The sequence below is a fragment of the Sciurus carolinensis genome, chromosome 16 (genome assembly GCF_902686445.1).
Source record: "Sciurus carolinensis chromosome 16, mSciCar1.2, whole genome shotgun sequence".
Taxonomy (NCBI): domain Eukaryota; kingdom Metazoa; phylum Chordata; class Mammalia; order Rodentia; family Sciuridae; genus Sciurus; species Sciurus carolinensis.
The window spans coordinates 44,258,575-44,279,186 of NC_062228.1; the positions used below are offsets into that span (position 1 = coordinate 44,258,575).

General features: G+C 39.0%; 1 protein-coding gene across 4 annotated transcripts in view; it reads left to right on the forward strand.

The window, feature by feature from the left end:
* Window positions 1-4,643, forward strand: part of Zfp14 (ZFP14 zinc finger protein) — a 33,421-nt gene extending 28,778 nt beyond the window's left edge. For all 4 annotated transcript variants that reach the window (XM_047527556.1, XM_047527557.1, XM_047527554.1 and 1 more), the window contains one exon: window positions 169-4,643. In XM_047527556.1, coding sequence (XP_047383512.1) covers window positions 169-1,535 — 1,367 coding nt within the window. In that variant the 3' untranslated portion in view covers window positions 1,536-4,643. The remainder of the gene's footprint in view (window positions 1-168) is intronic.
* The last annotated feature ends 15,969 nt before the right edge of the window (window positions 4,644-20,612 follow it).

The window sequence follows — 20,612 nt, forward strand, 5'->3', positions numbered from 1 at the left end:
GTGTTTTGAGTTTTCTCTTGAGATATGAACTGTATTTTAGTATTCTACAAATAAAATTGTATGTAGTTGAGTGGTCCACTCCAGTCCATTTTCCCCATAAATTCAGTTAATTTTGGTGCACAGTTTTGTAGAAGATGATCATGTGTTTGCTTTCTTGTTTTCTTTCAGATTTGGAGTCTGGATACACGACCAATACTTTATCTCCAGAAAAGGACATTTATGAAATATATTCATTACAGTGGGAAATAATGGAAAGAATTAAAAGCTATACCCTTCAGGACTCCATTTTTAGAAATGATTGGGAATGTAAAAGCAAGACTGAGGGACAAAAAGAACCACAAGAGGGTTATTTTGGGCAGGTGAAAATTACCTCTGAAAAAATGACTACCTACAAAAAGAACAATTTTCTTACTGAGTATCAGAGAATTCATAATGGAGAAAAATTATATGAATGTAAGGAATGTAGGAAGACCTTCATTCGTCGCTCAACACTTAGTCAGCACCTAAGAATTCATACTGGTGAGAAACCTTATAAGTGTAAAGAGTGTGGGCAGGCCTTTAGACAGCGTGCACATCTTATTCGTCATCACAAACTTCATACTGGTGAGAAACCCTATGAATGTAAGGAATGTGGGAAGGCCTTTACAGTGCTCCAAGAACTTACTCAACATCAGAGACTTCATACTGGTGAAAAACCTTATGAATGTAAGGAGTGTGGGAAGGCCTTTAGAGTACATCAGCAACTGGCCCGGCATCAGAGAATTCACACTGGCGAGAAACCCTATGAATGTAAGGAGTGTGGGAAGACCTTCAGACAGTGTACACACCTTACTAGACATCAGAGACTTCACACTTCTGAGAAGCTCTATGAATGTAAAGAATGTGGGAAAGCCTTTGTATGTGGCCCAGACCTTAGAGTACATCAGAAAATTCATTTTGGTGAAAAGCCCTATGCATGTAAGGACTGTGGGAAGGCCTTTAGAATATGCCAACAACTTACTGTACATCAGAGTATTCATACTGGTGAGAAACCCTATGAATGTAAGGAATGTGGAAAGACTTTCAGATTAAGGCAGCAACTTGTTCGCCATCAGAGAATTCATACTCGTGAGAAACCCTATGAATGTATGGAATGTTGGAAGACCTTTAGTAGTTATTCCCAACTTATTTCACACCAGAGCATTCATATTGGTGAGAGACCCTATGAATGTGAAGAATGTGGGAAGGCTTTCAGACTGCTTTCACAACTTACTCAACATCAGAGTATTCATACTGGTGAGAAACCCTATGAATGTAAGGAATGCAGAAAGCCTTTTAGACTGCTCTCACAACTTACTCAACATCAGAGTATTCACACTGGAGAGAAACCTTATGAATGTAAGGATTGTGGTAAGGCTTTTAGACTTTATTCATTTCTTACTCAACACCAGAGAATTCATACTGGTGAGAAACCCTACAAATGTAAGGAATGTAAGAAGGCCTTTAGACAACATTCACACCTTACTCAACATCAGAAGATTCATAATGGAATTTAATACAAGAAAGCTTTCAAATGTGCATTTTGTTACAAAACACCAAGAAATCCATTTTTGAGAAAATGGTTTCATGCTTACAACTAAATGCTTATGTTTTTATATTAGAGAAGGGATATGTTGCTTTACAAGCCTTCCATTGCCATTTAAACATTGTTTATCTTCAACAAATTCCTTTGAGAAAATAATTTAATGAATGTAGGAAAATTTTTAGCCTTATATGTCACCTCGTTTTACCATTTTACTACCATTGTGATATTGGACAAGATACTAAACTTTTGTGCCTCATTTTGCTCATTTTTAAATGATGATAATAGTACTTATTTATTGCTGTATAATAAATTACTACAAAACATAGTAGCTTAAAATAATATACATTTGTTATTTCACAGTTTCTATGGATCAGGAATCCAGACATGACTTAGTTGAGTCCTTGTAATTACAAACTTACAAAGTTTCAGCCAAGGCTGGGGTTTCATCTGAAGTCTTGACTGGGGAAGGATCCATATCCAAGCTAACAATGCTTGAATTCATTTTCTTGAAGATGTTGCATGGAGATCCTCAGTTTCTAGTTGACTGTTGACTGAAGGCTGATTGCTGTTCCTTGCTACAGTGGTCTCTTCCAGTGACTCCTTGCTTCATCAAATTGTCATCGAGAAGACTACTAGCAAGTCTGATAGCAAGATGGATATGATGAATCTAATTGTGGAAGTAAGATCCTATCACCTTTGCTATCTTCTAATGATTAGCAGTAAATTACTAGACCAGCCTACACTCAAGAGAAAGGGATTACTTGAAAGTGAATACCAGGGGACAGGGACCACTGGGAGCCAATTAAGAGTCAGGCTGTCACACTGTGTAATATAATCATTATAAGGATAAAGTAGTTAATACTTAGAAGAATATCCAGTCACATAGCATGTATTCTGTAAATACTGTCTATAATTGATATTAACATCATTAGTATTAGTGAATTCTTATGGAAGATTCTATAGAAGTCATAAAAGTAGAAATGCCTCCTGTTACATCTCCGCATTTCATAAAATGAAAATAATTTAGGTAAAATCTAGGAGATTATAAGTGAATGTCAGAAGTTCTTTACCACTTGAACTGCATCAAAAAGTCCCTGCTGAAAAGAATCATATGAATTTCATGAATGTAAAGTTGTTAAAGAGTACAACTATTGAAGAATGAGAGTGAAATATGATTTTCCCATCATTTAAAAAAGAAATTGGCTTAGAATCCTTGCTGTCCGACCACAATTTAAGATTTATCACAAACTTTCAAAAATATGGCATAAAAGAAACTATCATTTGGGAACTTAAATTTGTGTGTGTGTGTGTGTGTGTGTGTGTGTGTAAAACTTTTGTATTAAAGAAAATACTATTACAGTCAGTATACTTTTTGTTGCTCAGAATGACCCATCTTCAATTAGTTTTTCAAATTGGGTGTTTTACCAGGTATGTGGTGCATGCCCATAATTCCAACAACTTGGGAAGCTGAAGCAGGAGGATCATAAGTTTGAGACCAGCCTCAGCAACACAAGTTGGGTGTTTTGACATGGCACAAGTAGTAGTTTGATAGTTTGTTACTTGGTTATGGCTGTTTAGTTTGTCAGCTATAATATGCTATGACACCAACTCATCATTAAATTGGAGGAGGGGGATGAGTGTGTATTTTCTTTTCCACATGTGTACCAAATTTCAGGGTCACCAAAAGTTCATCAAATTCAAGTGGGTATTGTTTTGACTTAAAAAACCTAATCAATAAATTCAGAAAGGATGATAGGGTTAGAAAAATCATCATTTTCTAGACTCTAATGGAATAATGGGACCTGAAAATTGTGTTCGATGGATACTAAGACTTTTAGGTGAAAATTTTATAGTGATTTATCACACTGACCACTTCTGAATCCTTTGATCAATTTTAGCCTCAGTCAAAATAGAACTGTCACACAATATTCACCTCCTGATGGAATTCAGTAGGAAGTACACACCACTACCTGTGAGGCCTTCTTGCCAAAACAATGAACTGAAAGACTCATACTTTTGAATCAAATTCTTTAAAGTCAAGATTTTGGGGAATGGATGAATGAAATCAATGTCACCATAAGGAAGCAACCAATGACATCCAGAATGTATAAAATTCTACAGAACAAATGCCCTGATGTTGTCAACTAGTGAGTGGCATGAAAAGCAAAAGAGGCGCAACCACTAATAATAGAGCTGAATTAAGAGTCATATCACTGAATTCAATGCAGGGGAACCACTTGGACCTGATTTGAACAAAATGTTAAAATAAAAGGTTTTGAAGACAGTGGAGGAATCATGGACATGGACTGAATGTTAGATTTATTTAGAAATTTAACTTCATTAGGGATGATAATGTCGATGTGGCTATTAATAAAATATCCTATGTGTTTAGAGATACATATTTACATATTTCTGAAATTATAAGGTACATAGATTTACATTAAAATATTCCAGCAGAAGAAATAACTGACATGGCAACTAGCTTGGCAAAATGTTGGTAATTATTAAAGTGTAGCAATTTGTTCATGGTGATTCATTGTTTTAATATTTCTACTTTTGTATGTATTTAACATTTCAGTAATAAAATATTTAAAATCAAAACTGAAATTATGAGCTATTTAGAAATTAATAATGAGATGCTTGCACATCTAGCTTGTCAGATATCACCAGTTTTATTGATTGACCAAATAATGTCATTTAATATATGAATGCAGCTTCATTTGTGAGCCCAATCTTCATTATCTTCTCTTATGCAAAATGAACAGCACAGGGTCTGTCACAGGATAAGTGCAGCGAAGGAATGAATAAGCATCTATGTGAAGAAACCAGAAACACCAAAGTAAAACCAGCACAAGTAAAGGGAAACCAAGTATAGTAAAAAGTAGAAATTAAGGAAATAGGCAGTAGACTTGATACAATATTAGTGACTAGATTTTTTAAGATCTAATCAAAGAAAAGAAAGATAATACATATAGAGCATTAATGATGGTAAATGTGACACAGTTACCAAAAAATAAAAAATAAGGTAAGTGACCATAGTTGCACACACCTGTAATTCCAGCTGTTGAGAGACTGAGGCAGGAGGATTGCAAGTTCAAGGCCACCCTGGGCAAGTTAGTGAGATCCTGTCTCAAACTAAAAAAGGGCTGTGTAGCTCATAGTGTTAGAGTGCTTGCCTACCATGCACAAGGCTGGTCCAATGCCTACACATATATATACATTTCAGTTTCAATACATGTAAAATATAGGATTACATTTTTCTCCTTAAGAATGTTACCACAATTGACTCAATACTGTAGAACCTAACAGAGTGTGTGTGTGTGAGTGTGTGTACGTGTGTATGTGAGCTCCCCGTTTAAGAAAAAAGTCTAATAACTATATAGGTAAAAGCTTCAGGGAATATATAATCCTTAACGAGTTTTTAACAATTCTGTACAACTAAAATAATCCTGATAATAAAACTAGACAAAGATAGCTCCTAAAAAGCAAAATCTAAACCAGCTTCATTAATGAAGATTGTATTCCTCACAACTCTAAGGTATTTTAGGATTCATTATAATACTAGTCTTCATTAATGAGTTAGTAAGTTTCTTTTCCCAAGCACCTGGTATCTCCAGACCCGTGATTAACTCAGCATACAGCCCAAACCCAATGTTCTCCACTTGTTTTGTTTCGGGAAATACTAATTCTTGATGATATTTAAAAAGATGTTCTTGGAAAAATATGCAAATGAGCAAGTCAAAAGAAAAATTACCTACTTTGAGGGAATTCCAAGTACATGTTATAACTTTTCAAAAGATGTAAAAAAAATTGAGTGTTATCTAAGATTTATTTCATTGAGAATTCTCACTTCAATATCTGTTAATACCTTTGGTATATGAACACTTTGGTAGAAACTACCATAACATGGATGTCATTTCAGACGTGGGAGTGATTGTATTACAGAGGGTGAGGTGGGGACCTTTTCTTTGCAGCCCTCATCATGTTCTACAGAACAGAAAAGATCCCAGCCTGGTCCTGGACATATATGTATTAAACAGACTTAACTATTTGGTTAAACTGTCATTAGGATATACATAATTTTTCATTGTAATAAAAATCCTATATTGAATATTGTTTTGTCTATTTTCGGGTTCTCTTAGGGTCTACAGTCTCTCCAAGGTGTTATCTAAAGGTGAGGTTGATTAGTATGGGCTGATTGTACTTCCAGCTTCACCTATTGCCAGATTTTTACTCCATTGTACCAAATTGAATCCATTCAGTCACTGAATCTGAGTTCCTATTTCCCTATATCTTCTGTGGGTTTCAGCATTTATTTTCCTGATTACAGGTAAGTTCAAACATCTTTTAATATGTGTTTATTGGCCAATCAAGTTTCCTTTACTGTGTCTTTTTATTTGTGCACTTGGTTTATTTCTTTTAGATTGCTTATCTCATTGATTTTCAGGATTGTTGAAATATTCCAGTATTGATCATTACAAATGTTAAACATTTATAAATGTGGGACTTAGTTCCCTTAAGATAATTGTTATAAATGTGTAATAGTGTTTATTATTTTACTAATGTAAATTTAATTTATAGTCTTCATTTTAAACCTTACCAAATACTCCTTTTTTTTTTAGTGTTTTATTTTTTGCCATGTAATAATGAATCTGCAACTAGAAATAACATTTAATTTATTTACATATCTTATTGCTTCAGCTGAAATCTTCAGAATAAAGTTGAGTATTAGTGGGTATAGCAGACATTTCCCTCCTTTACTCAATCAGTGGAAATCACACATCATTTAAACATTAAGCATCATGCTTCTTGAGTTAGAGTAAATACTCTGTAATTCATGGTTTCGATCAGTCCTTATTTCACTTAATCCTACTATATTTTATCAGAAACTATGTCATCATCTGCTAGTGTGAACACATTTTTCTCCTTTAATTTTCCTTTTTCTTTATTATTTTTATTTAATTCACTTATTTATTTGGGTGGTACTTACTAGGAATTGAACCCCAGGATGCTGTACCATTGAATTATATTCCCAGCCCTTTATTCGATGTTTTTATGTTGTCATGGAGTCTCACTAAATTGCTGAGGCTGGTGTCCAACTTGTGCTCCTTCTGCCTCAGCCTTCCAAGTAATTGGGATTACAGGTATGTGCCGCCATACCCAGCTCCTCCTTTAATTCTCTGATGTAATCCATCACACAGATTTCTTCACTTTAAACCACTCCTAGGAGATAGCCCACATATCTGTAATTTATTTCTTTTATTTAAAACATTGCTGGGAGCTGGGTGCAGTAGCACACACCTGTAATCTCTGTGGCTCCAGAGGCTGAGACAGGAGGATCACAAGTTTGAGGCCAGTCTCAGCAATTCAGCAAGGCCCTAAGCAACTTAGTGAGACCCTGACTCAAAAATAAGAAAATAACAAGGGCTGGGAATGTGGCTCAGTGGTAAAGTGCCCCTGGATTTAATTCCAAGTATCAAACAAAACAAAACTTAAAAAAAAAAAAAAAAAAAAAAAACATCGCTGGGGGACTGGGGCTTTAGCTCAGTGGCAGAGTGCATGTTTATTATGCATAAAGCCCTGAATTCAATCCTCAGAATTCACACACACACAAATGCTGTATTCCTAAAGCCCATTTGCCTTTGTATATATGTATACAGCTTTTAAGTGGGAACCAATATAAAATGAAGACCCGATTTACCTTTAAGCTCAAAAAAATTTTTTTTTAAATTTTCACTTACCCAACACTTTTCCCTTACTCCTCCATTCCAACCACAGAATAGTATCTCCTTTAAAAAATATAAAAGTTATAAAGAGACATTAAAAAGGAGAAACCAACCATATTGCATCTAAACTATCCTAATCTTCCGATACTTTCTAATTTGTGGCCATGTTCATAAGTACCTGGCATTATAGATTTCATTGCAATAAAGCTTTATTTTTTTTCTTATATGGGGCTATAGAAGAATAATTGCCAAATGGTGACATAATTTAAGTTTTCTATAATTTTATACACAAATTTTAGATTTTCAAATGGTATTACTATTTAAGAAATTTTAAAATGTGCATCTTCAAGCAAGATGTTTTCCCTGAGGTCAAAGCAAGAAAACCTTGTCTATAAGGTCAGTTTCACTGATAGTATACAATAGTATTACTGCTTTTGAAAATGAGTATTTTCCTTAAGAATGTAAAAAAATACACCTGCTCACTATAAAACTGAAGTGAAAGGGCCCAAGGTGAAATGTAAAGCTCTGTGGCACTTGAGACCTTCCATAAGTCACATTCCAAAAAACAGTCACTGTTAAAATGTTTCTTGGGTTCCCTGTGAGAAAGTATTGGTGTCTCTGTTTCTGTCTCTATCTATATCCCTGTCTGTCCATCCATCTATATATCTAAACACCATGTATGAATATACCTCATGACTTTTTTGGGGTGGGGGAATGGGGTCTCACTCGGTTGCCCAGGCTGATCTTGAACTCGTGGACACAGGTGATCCTCTTTCCTCAGGTGTGTGCTAGGACTACTAGCTCACACCTCTGCACCGGCCTTACTTCATTTCTTTAAAAAGTGCCATGGTATTCTGTTGCACACATGAATCGTACTTAATCTTCTACTCACGGAATTTTTGTTCATTTACTCACTTTTTAAAATTTTAAACATTTTAGAGGAGAATTGACAATTCAAATTATATATGCACTTTAAATACCAAGATACATGAAATAATTGAGTTTTCTAATAGGGTATCATATGCACTACCATTATTAACCTTGTATGGGAACACCATTTTTTGGCATTCCCACTCTTACCAACCCGGTATTAATTCTAGTTTTTGAGTCTTGTAAGATGAAAACAATTTCATTTTATTTGCTTTTATTTATGAGTGACAAGGAATTTTTATTATATATTTTCAGCAAAATATTTGTTTATTTTAAAAGTTAGATGTTTGGTTTTTCCCTGCTGTTTAGAAATTTAGATTTTTTTTTCTGTATGCATTGCTAATCTTTATTTCTCATTGTGCTATTATTATGTTTAGGATTCTGGATTCCTACATTTTCAGTCTCAGTATTATAAACATGCCTCATTCATCACTGTTTTTCTTACAGTATCTTTACAGTTTTGTATACCACTGATCCGTGCAAAATGCATTTGACATTCAGGATTGAAGCTGGGATTCACGTGTTTTTTCCTAATACATTGTCAATTTCCCAGTGATGGGGGTGGGGATAATTACCTTTTCTTCACTGATTTGAAATATCCCACTCGTTTTGATGAATTGTATTTTGATTTGTGTTTGGACAATGACCCCTTTCTGTGGTGTCTCAGACATATGCAGTTACTAAACCGTTTTGTGCTGTGACTTGAGAATAATGTTTAATATCTGTAGGACATATCCCCATCACTATTATTTTTATGAGTTCTCCTGGATATTCTCTTCTGTGTTCAGGTACTTTTTTATTGTTAAGTCAGCTCTCAATTTGAAAGCTACACAAAAAAATCCTGTAGTAAGTTAATGGATTAATCAAGAAGATTTTATATATATATATATGTGTATATATATATATATATATATTTTTTTTTTTTTTTTTGGGTGCTGGGGATCGAACCCAGGGCCTTGTGCTTGGAAGGCAAGCACTTTACCAATTGAGTTATCTCCCCAGCCCCAAGATTTTATATTTTTAAAAAATTATTTTTATACATATTTTTAGATGTTGATGGTCCTTAATTTTATTCATTTATTTATATGCAGTGCTGAGAACAGAACCCAGTGCCTCACACATGCTAGGCAAGCACTCCACCACTGAGCCACAACCCCAGTTCAGATTTTATCTTTTTTAACATATATACACATATGTATACATAGTAATATATATACATGTACACATGTGCATATATTTTGTTTATATTAGTACTAGGGATTGAAACCAGAGGCACTTTACCACTGAACCACATCCCCAGCCTTTTTTTAATATTTCATTTTGGGTCAGGGTTTCCCTAAGTTGCCTAAGGACTCAGTTGCTGAGGCTCATCACGAATTTACAATCCTCCTGCCTCAGCCTCCCAAATTGCAGGCATTACAGGTGTACACCATCATGCCTTCTAGAATATAAATATATACATATATAATTTTTAATATATATTTAGTTGTAGGTGGACACAATACCTTTATTTTTTAATTGTGTGTGGTGCTGAGGATTGAACCCAGGGCCTTGTGTGCTTGCGAGCACGCTACCACTGAGCCACAACCCCAACCCTGGAATAAATATTTTTTAAAACACTAAATTGAACTTGAAAGAGGAAAATTACAATGAGATTTTGAAAAGCAAAACTAGTGGATAGAAGAAAATATTAGTGAACTTGAAGACTTCACAAGAAAAACTGTCCATGAAAAACATTTTTAAAAAAATGAACAGAGCATCAGGGAACTGTGGGGAAACCGGAGTGGGTAAGATCGGATACAGATGTAATTGTAATCCATGGAGATGAGGGACAATATTTTTTTGAAAACATAATGGCTGGAATATTTTCTTGTTTGAAGCAAACTATAAACCTACAGGTCAAAAATCTCAATAAACCACAAGCACAAGGAAGATGGATACCACATCAAGGCATGTCATATTCAAATTGCTTAAAACTTGTGAGAAAATATTTTTTAATTCATAATGTATAGGGATAGGAAGGTAACAAGGATAGCAGTTGCTGTATAGTAACAGTGCCATACATAAGACTATGAAAATATTTTTAAACTCCTGAGAGAAAAAATATTAAATCACAACATAGAATTCTTAACCAAGTGAAAATATATTTCAAAATGGAAGGTGAAATAGAATACTTTTTTAAAAATTTAGAAAAGTTGAAATAATGCATTATCAACAGATTTGCAGTACAAAAAACGTTAAAGAAAATCCTTCAGGCAAGAAAGTGGTACAATAGGGAAACCTGAATCTATTCAAAGAAAAGACGAGATGAGGAATAGTCATGCAAGAACAAATATAAATAATTTTTCTTATTATTTTAATCTCTTTAAGAGATCATTTAAACAAAACAATATATGGTGGTGCTTACAAGAGACATACTGGGGGACTGGATTGTGACTCAGTGGCAGAGCACTTGCCTGGCACGTGTGAGGCACTGGGTTTGATCCTTGGCACCACATAAAAATAAATAAAATAAAGGTGTTGTGTCCATCTACAACTAAAAAAAAATATTTGAAAAAAGAGAGACATACTGGAGCAAACAAAAACAAAAGCACACGAGTCAGGAAGGGAGAAATAGGTGTAGACTGTTGTGAATTTATTCTATATATGAAGTGGTATAATACTACATGAACGTAGATGGTGTTAAGTTTAAGATGTACACTGTAGGGCTGGGGTTGTAGCTCAGTGGTAGAGCACTTGCCTAGCATGTGTGAGGTGCTGGGTTTGGTTCTCAGCACCACCTATAAATAAATGAATAAAACAAAGGTCTACCAACATCTAAAAAAACATTTTATTTTTAAAAAAGATGTACACTGTAGTCAGTGATGGCACTGTAGTGCACATCTGGAATCCCAGCAGCTCAGGAGGCTGAGGCAGGAGGATCATGAGTCAAAGCCAGCCTCAGCAACTTAGCCAGGCCCTAAGCAACTCAGTGAGTCTCTAAATACAAATATTAAAAAGGACTGGGGATGTGCTCAGTGGTTAAGCGTCCCTGGCTCCATCCCTGGTACCATTAAAAAGAAAAAAAAAAAAAAAAGATGTACAGTATATATCCTATAACAACCACCAAAATAAGACAAAGAATTATAACTAATAAAGTAGCAAAGGGTCAAAGCCAGCCTCAGTAAAATCAAGGTGCTAAGCAACTCAGGGAGACCCTGTCTCTAAATAAAATACAAAATAGCTGGGAATGTGACTCAGTGGTTGAGTGCTCCTGAGTTCAATTCTCAGTACAAAAAAAAAAAAAAATAGCAAAGGAGATAAAGTGGAATCATTAAAAATACTTAAACTGAAAGAAAAAAGAGAGAAACTAGGCAATTAGAAAATAAAAAATTTAAATCTAACCGCATAAGTAACATTGAATGCAAATGATCTAAAACCTCAAATTAAAAGGAAGATATCAGATTGGATTTAAAACAAAAGAAGCAAGATTCAACAATAAACTACCTAAGAAATAAGTGTTTGTGCCCAGTGTGGTGGCACACACCTACTGTAATCCCTGTGAGGCAGAAGGATCACAAGTTCAAGGGCAGCCTCAGCCATTTTGTGAGGCCCTGGATTCGATCCTCAGCATCACATTAAAATGAAGGCATTGTGTCCACCTACAACTAAAAAAAAAATTAAAAATAAATTAAAAAGTCAGGCATGCCTGACTTAAAAAGTGGTGCACGCCTGTAATCCCAGTGGTTCGGGTGGCTGAGGCAGGAGGATCACAAGTTCAAAGCCAGCCTCAGCAACCTAGCAAGGCCCTAAGCAACTCAGTGAGCCCCCTGTCTCTAAATAAAATACAAAAAATGGATGGAGATGTGGCTCAATGGCAAAGCGTCCCTGGATTAAATCTCCAGTACAAAGAATAAAAAAGAAAAAAAAGGAAAGAAAGAGAAAGAAAAGAGAAAAGAAAAAATGTGCTCAATGAAATAAGGAAGCCAGGTGCTATTGTGTGAATAGGGTTTGTGTCCTCTGAAACTCATGAAATTTGCCATTGTGGCAGTCTTGCAAGGTGGGGCCTTTAAAAGGTAATTGGCTCATTAAGAGGGATTAATTCCTTTTTTGCAGGAATGAGTTCATTCTCAGAAGAGCAAATCGTTATAAAGCGAGTCTGTCCTCATGTTCTCTCTTCTGCACGTGTCCATTTGCCCTTCTGCTTTTTACCATGAGTTGGAGAAGCACAAGACCCTGACCCGGAGCCACGATGATGCTGGTGCCATCCTCTTCAACTTCCCAGCCTTCTGAACACTGAGCCCAAGTAAATCTCTTTTCTTTCTAATTTACCCCTCTGAGGTATTCTGCTATAGCAACAGGAAACTAAAACACCAGGACAAAGAAATAAAATAGTGAAACTATGTTTGAACAAACAGAATATCAGTAGATACAAAATTTATCTTAAAAAATAGTATACTGTGGAAGATACAGACAAACCTACATAAATACGGTTATCTCGTACTAGACAAAGGCACCATAAACATGCACTGGAGAAAAGGTAGCCTCTTCAACAAATGGTGCTGGAAAAACTGGAAATCCATATGTAGCAAAATGAAATTAAACCCCTATCTCTCACCCTGCACAAAACTCAACTCAAGGTGGATCAAGGACCTAGGCATTAGATCAGAGACCCTGCACCTACTAGAAGAAAAAGTAGGTCCAACTCTATCATGCTGGCTTAGGAACCAAATTCCTCAATAAGACTCCTAAGGCAAAAGAAATAAAATCAAGAATCAGTAAATGGGATGGCATCAAACTAAAAAGTTTCTTCACAGCAAAGGAAACAGTCAAGAACATGAGGAGAGAGTCTACAGAATGGGAGAAAATCTTTGCCACTTAACACCAAAAGAAAAAATAACCCAATCAATAAATGGGAAAAGGAACTGAACAGACGCTTCACAGAGGAAGAAATATAATGGGTCAACAAATATATGAAAAAATGTTCAACATCCCTAGCAATTAGAGAAACGTAAATTAAAACGACACTGAGATTTCATCTCACTTAGTCAAAATGGCATTTATCAAGAATACAAGTAACGGTAAATGTTGGCAAGGAAGTGGGGAAAAAGGTACCCTCATACATTGTTGGTGGGACTGCAAATTGGTACAACCACTTTGGAAAACACTATGGAGATTCCTTAGAAAACTTGGAATGGAACCACCATTGACCCAGTTATCTACTCTTAAGTATACAAAAGGATTTAAAATCAGCATACTATGGTAACATAGCCACATCGATGTTTGTAGCAGCCTGATTCACAGTAGCTAAGCTATGGAACCAACAGATGCCCTTCAGCAGATGAATGGATAAAGAAAATGTGGTACATACACATGACGGAGTATTACTCAGCCATAAAGAAGAATGAAATCATGACATTTGCCAGTAAATGGAACTGGACATTATCATGCTAAGTGAAATAAGCCCATTCCCAAAAACCAAAGGCTGAATGTTCTCTCTGATATGTTGATACTAACACACAGTAAGAGGAGGGGGAGGGAAGAATAGAAGTTCATTGGATTAGGCAAAGGGAAATGAAGGGAAGGGAGGGGGAATGGGAATAGGAAAGACAGTGAAATGAATTGGACATAACTTTCCTATGTCCATATATGAATACACGTCCAGTGTAACTCCACGTCATGTACAACAACAAGAATGGGAAGTTATACGCCATGTATGTATGATATGTCAAAATAAACTCTACTGCCATGTATATGTAAAAAGTACAAATAAAAATTTAAAATAGCATGCTGAGCACAATAGCTGAAATGAAAAATTTATGAGTGAGATTCAATGGAAGATTTGAGGGTCAAAGAAACTATAGGTAAACTTGGAGATCAGGAAGTTGAAATTACCCATTCTGAGAAGCAGAGGAAAAAATAAAGAAAAATAAACAGAGCCTCAGGAACCTGTGGGATATCATCAATTGGAACAAAATATGCATTACCTCGTGGAAGGTCTAAGAAGTAGAAGACCAAAAAGACCAGTGAATTCCATGAGCCTGGGCCCATTGCTGTACGTCATTTGTTGTGAAGTGAGTTCTGAGGTCAGAAGCAACACCGTGTGGACCCTCACGATGGTGCATAAGTCCACAGATGGTAGTTTTAACAGAAGCATGACCTGCAGAAGAGGCACATTCATAACAGATTGTCTACTTGGGAACCCTGGTGCACTGTTCCATGATCACCTGAGAAAGCAGCCGAATGCACACCTGCCACTAGGTAGCTGACTGCCCACCCTGTGGGCAGGGCTGTGTCAGGGACTTCATATTCATCTCTGCGGTTGGCACTCGGAGTGGTGGCAGCCAGGTTGACCTTGGGGAACGGAAATCCATGCTGCACTGAGCTCATGCATGACCTCCACCCCTGCCACCATGGCCACTCTGTTCATGACACCTTTGGTGATGAGAGGGGTGACTGCAGAAAGAGGCCGATGGGTATCTAATAGCAGCTCATCCTATTCAGTTGATTATTCAAATATTCCTCCACTGAGGCCGCCTTTTGGAGAGTATTCACATGGAATACACATATCTTCATGTTTTTTGCTCATTTATAGAGAGGTCTGTCCACATGCCTCTTCCCCAGACATCCTTGTCACCCGTTTTCTAATTGTGTAAGTGCCAAGTCCCTGACCATCTAACCAAACCAAGGTTACAGCCCAGCAACTGGTACATAATTTCACATTTAGCCGTTTCCCCTTCTAAGCAGAAGGAGCAACCAGGAGCACTGCTCGGTCCTGCCGGCGGGGAGATTCCCTTGCCGTTGTCCTGCAGGGATGCCCCAGGAGTGCACTGCAGTACTGCAGTTGTCCACTTGCAGCATTGCTTGCTTCTCATGCCCAGCCATCTGGAACCCAGGCCCAAGTCTTCCATCAACCAATAGTAGGGAACTTTCCATGAGGCCACAGATGCAGGCTGTGCAAGAGAAGGCAGCATCGCAGGAGTGAGGACCTGGATATTTGGGCCACTTCTGCATGTAACTTCTTCATGTGACAAGTATGTACCTCCATTGCCACTAACACCTCAAATACCTTGGATCAGCTGGATCATGTGGCCCAGGCAGTGGAGCAGCCAGCAAGGCAACCCGAACCTAGTGCACAGCCTTTACTTGGCCTGCTAAAATAGCAACCTTTTGGGATCACTTGGTAAGTGGACCAGGGTAGCACACCCAAATAGAATGACCATATTACCTCAATTCCAAGGAGGCCAAATAGTCATTGCACCTCTTTTTTTGTTGTAGGAGCGTCAGCTGCAACAACTTATTCTTCACTTTATTCAATTTTATTTTTATTTTTTAGTACCAGGGATTGAACCCAGGAGTTTTTAACCACTGATCCACATCCCATCCCCAGCCCTTTATATTTTTTACTTTGAGGCATGGTCTTGCCAAGTTGCATAGGGCCTCACTAAATTGCTGAGGCTGACTTTGAACTTGTGATTCTCCTGCTTCAGCCTCCCAAGCCACTAGGATTACAGGTGTGCGCCACCATGCCCGGCTTATCCTTCACTTTAAAAGGATTATTTTGACATGCACCATAGCATTGGACCCCTGGAAATTCCACTGAGGTAGGTCCCTGAATTTCTGTCAGATTTATTTCCTGCCTTCTGACATGCGAATATCTTACCAATAAATGTAGAGTAGTTGCTTCTTGTTCACTAGGTTCAGTCATCAATAATGTCATTAAAGTAGTGAAATAGTATGAAATCTCACAGAAGGAAAATGTGATCAAGATGCCTAAGTTGTGACATAGGGCTAGAGACTGAGATAGAACAGTGAAGGCGTTTTGCTGACCTTGCCAGCTGAAAGCAGACTGCGTCTGGTGGCTCTTATGGACAGATGTAGAGAAAAAAAATCATTTACCAGATCAACAGCTGCCTGTCAGATACTAGGGGATGCGTTATTTACTCATGCAATGAAACTGACTGACACAGCACCTGCATTTGGAATCACCACCTACCTGGTCGAGCTTACAGTAATCTGTAGTTCTGCAGAATCCGTCTGTCTTCTGCACAGGCCAGATAGGTGAGTTGAATGGGAGTGTGGTGGGAATCACCACCCCTGCATGATTCTAGTCCTCAGTGGTGGCACTAACCTCTGCAGCCACTCCAGGTATGCAGTATTGCTTTGGTTTACTATCGTTCTAAGTAGAAGCCATTCTAAGGGCTCCCACTTGACCTTGCCCAGCCTAACAGTCCTCACTCAATGGGTCAGGAACTCAAACAAAGTAAGTTCTTTCCTGAATTTATTGAATTACGCATTCAAGAACTTATCAAAATAGGGTGGGCTGGGGGATCCACTATGAGATGGATCTGAGCTAAAACTTGTTGATCCCCTGAATTCTATAAGCCTCTATTCTAATAGTGACATTTTAGGTAGAATTAGTATCAGTTCAGGGCCAGTAACCATTAATCCCTAAAAGTTCTGATGTTTGTTTCCTTTTTCCCAATGTACCGAATATTTTCAATAAAGTCAGGGGACTGAGTCCCTTTAAGGAAATCCCCAGAGTTGGGTGCAGTGGTACACACCTGTAATCCCAGCAACTCCGGAGTAGATGCTGAGGCAGGAGGATCACAAGTTCAAAGCCAGCCTCAGCAACTTAGGTACTAAGCAACTTAGTGAGACCCTGTCTCAAAATAAAAAATAGAAAGGGCTGGAGATGTAACTCAGTGGTTAAGTACCCCTGGGTTCAATCCCCAGTACCAAAAAAAAAAAAAAAAAAAAAAAAAAGGAAGTGCCCTGTGTGCTGCCAAATATTTATACTCATTAATCTTTCTTCTAGTCTTCCTCACATGGATTGATGACCTTGTACCAAGGTTGCACCGTGGAGAAAAGGAAAAACTTTGTGAACTGACTCGTGTACAAATTGACTCGATTCATTGAGGGACTGAGACTCTGACTTTATGATTCAAGTTAGATGTTTGTTTTCTTGACCAGGAGCTTTTGTGCTTGTACAGATCAAGTAAGAATTTGGTAGGTTTGCTATTTGTTCCCTACCAGGGACACTATTCAATGTTCTAGGTCTCTGAAAGTTAGACTCTTCTGCAGCTGCTTTACCTCTGGGTCCATTAGGGTAGTTGCGCCCACCTGCTTTTGCTGACTGATGAAGTCGACTGGCTCCTACTACAGATAGTTGTAACTTCTGATGGGGTTTTGTCCCAACAAACCCAAACAAGTTGAAAATATCATAAGTTGAATATGTATTTAATACACCTACTGAACATTGTAGCTTAGCAACGCAGACCCGGTGCTGTAATGGTTACTTCCCCTTGTGATCAGGTAGCTACCGCCACTGTCCAGCATTGCAACAGAATGTCACACACTGCATAGCACTGGACCAAACAAAGACCAGAGTTCAAAGTGCAGTTCCTACTGAATGTGCATCATCTTGGCACCATGGTAAAATTGGAAAACTCATAAGTCAAACCACCGTAAGTCGGGGACCATCTTTACTTCCTTTGCCATTGTGTTTCCCGAATCAGTGCCAAAAGTTTGTCCTCTGGCAAGTTCTGTCCTATAGAGAAGAACATTCAAAAACCCTTCAGCCATGCTGGGGCTTCCTGTGCAAATGTGTTTGCCCCAGAAAGTTGTCTTCTGGACCCCCTCAGGAGGCTGCCGTGACAAATCCCCTCTAACTTTCCAATCTCCTTAAGCCTTGGAATCCTTTCCTCTACAGAAAACCGAGGCAGAGCAGGCATTTCCAGCTCACTCTAGGCCTCCTTTTGGTCCACAATTCAGTGAAATCAAATGGATAGGGTCCTTTCTAATCCCCTGGTGCCCCCATTAAAGGCAGACTCTATGTACTGGGTTCTCGTCAGTACATTCTGCCTGACCTAACTTCATGTTCTTTCACCATTATCCCGCCACGTCACAGCCTTTCCTATACATACGCCCCCAGACTCCTGTATGAGATGTCATGTGCTTCTCTTTGTGTGTAATGCATGTCTTCATGAATCACGCTTATATATCACCTTTAGGATTCTAGAAGCAAAGAGGGATGTGAGGGAGTCCTGAGGAGAACTGAGTGTCTTAGAAAGGTAACTGCCTCATGGGAGGCTGTGACAGCTGCCTCTGACAACACAGGGTTAATTTCCTCGAATGGGTAGGGGGCTGCTTTTACTGGCAAAGATGATCCATCAGAATGTAGGTGCCCAGTGACCCCAGCTCTCTCAGGGTCTTCTAGTCATTCTCATTCAAACTTTGAGAACTCCATTCCTTCTAGTCAGTGCCCTCACTTCTGCAGTGGACACCCTCGGAAGCGGGAAATTCAATTCGCAAGGTAATTCAGCCACTGTGGGATGCAGTTTTGGGTTTGGCTTTCAGGAGCCTCTGCCCTGTAGCTACAAAAGATAAGAGTCTTTCTCAAGGCAGGTCGTTCATACGGTGTGTGAGCTGGGAGTTCAAATCCCTGGCTCATACTTGTCTATCCTCATTTTATTCATCGACACTAGAAGTAACCAGCTGATCTTGCTGTACTCCTTAGTTGTGGCAAAATGTTCCAAGATAGCAAATACATGATTACCCAGATCCTTGCCTCTTGTGTTTGATTACGACTATCCAATATTCCTTGTGGATTTAATTTTGGAAAAGTTGTATATTTATGTAATTTATGTATTTATGTAATGTGACCATATACATAAAGTTATATAATATATTGGCATGAGTCAGGACCCAACTTAGGCATATATATGTACACACACACACACACACACACACACACATATATAGTGTGCATGTGTGCACGCATACGTGCTAGGTCAGGACTGAACCCAGGGGTGCTTAACCACTGAACTACATCCTGAGTCCTATTTTTTATTTTGAAACAGGGCCTCGCTAAGTTGCTGAGGCTGGCCTGGAACTTGTGATCCTCCTGCCTCAGCCTTCCAAGCCACTGGGATTACAGGCGTCATATGTAATTATATTTTGATTAAGTCTCTTTTATTTTAATTTTATTTATTTATTAAATATCTTCTATGTTGATAGACCTTTATTTTATTCATTTATTTATATGTGGTGCTGAGAATCGAACCCAGTGCCTCACGCATGCTAGGCAAGCGCTCTACCACCACCCCAGCCTGATTCTCTTTTATTATTTTTTAAGAGACTTGGTCTCACTATGTTGCCCTGACTGGCCCTGAACTCTTCCGCTGAAGCAATCCTCTGCCTCAGTCTACTGAGTAGCTGGGACTATAGGTGCCTACCACCATACCCAGTTTCTTTCTTTTATTTTTTTACAACATGTACAGACATTTATTTCATAATAATAAAAGTACGACGCTCTTTATTCAACTTGAGGCGAGGTACTCAGGGAAGAGAGGGGAAAAGCACATTCAGAAATGATTCCACAGTCTGGGCCTTATACTTGTCGTAGACAACTGGGACGCCGAAAACGAGCAGCTCGGCAAGAATCAGAGGGTGAGTCCATTAAAAACGGCACCACAGTTTCTTATAATATTATTCAGCCTTAAAGAAGAATGAACTTATGGCATCTGCCAGTAAATGAGTGGAGCTGGAGACGATCATGCTAAGCGAAATAAGTCAATCCCAAAGAACCGAGGGCCGAAGTTTGTCTCTGATTTGCGATGCTGACTGACAATAAGGTGGGGGCGGCTCAGGAAGAATAAAGGATCAGACAGATGGACGGGAAGGGAGAGGAGGGGCCTGCGGTGGGCGGGGCGGGAAGGGAGAGGAGGGGCCTGCGGTGGGCGGGGCGGGAAGGGAGAGGAGGGGCCTGCGGTGGGCGGGGCGGGAAGGGAGAGGAGGGGCCTGCGGTGGGAGGGCAGTAGAGAGGGTCGGACGCTGTCCTCGGTGTATACATGACTCGCATGTAGACGCCTGATTCTACACCATGTGCGACCAGAAGAGTGAGCAGTTAGCCTCCGTGTGTAAATGATGTGTCAAAACGCATCCTACTGTCACGGATCACTGATTGGAACAAAATAAACGAAAAACCCCCGCACCAATGTAGGTCAAGAGCTACACGGAGAGAGCCAGCTTCAAGGGGTCAACCAGCTCTCCGTCAGGAAGAGGACCCGGCGGCTCAGGCCAGTGGACAGGCGCCAGGCCGCGTTCGCGTGGCTCTGGGCCTCTGCTGACTTCCGTGCAGCTCGGATGGCAGACTTGCACACCCTGAGGCTGATGGTGACGGAGGGAAGGGCCAGGGACACCGAAGACTGCCAGGGACAGCGGCTGACCAGTGTGGTGCCAAAGACAAACCCGATCTTCACTCTCGCCAGGAAGTCGGATCGTCCACTAGACGAGAGGCGGCAGCTCTTCGCCCAGGGCCGGGAAGGTTCCCGAGTACCCGCCGCCACCAGGGCGGATAGATCGGCCCTGGAGGACGCGAGAACCGAAAGACCGCCGCTGACTCCGCGGTG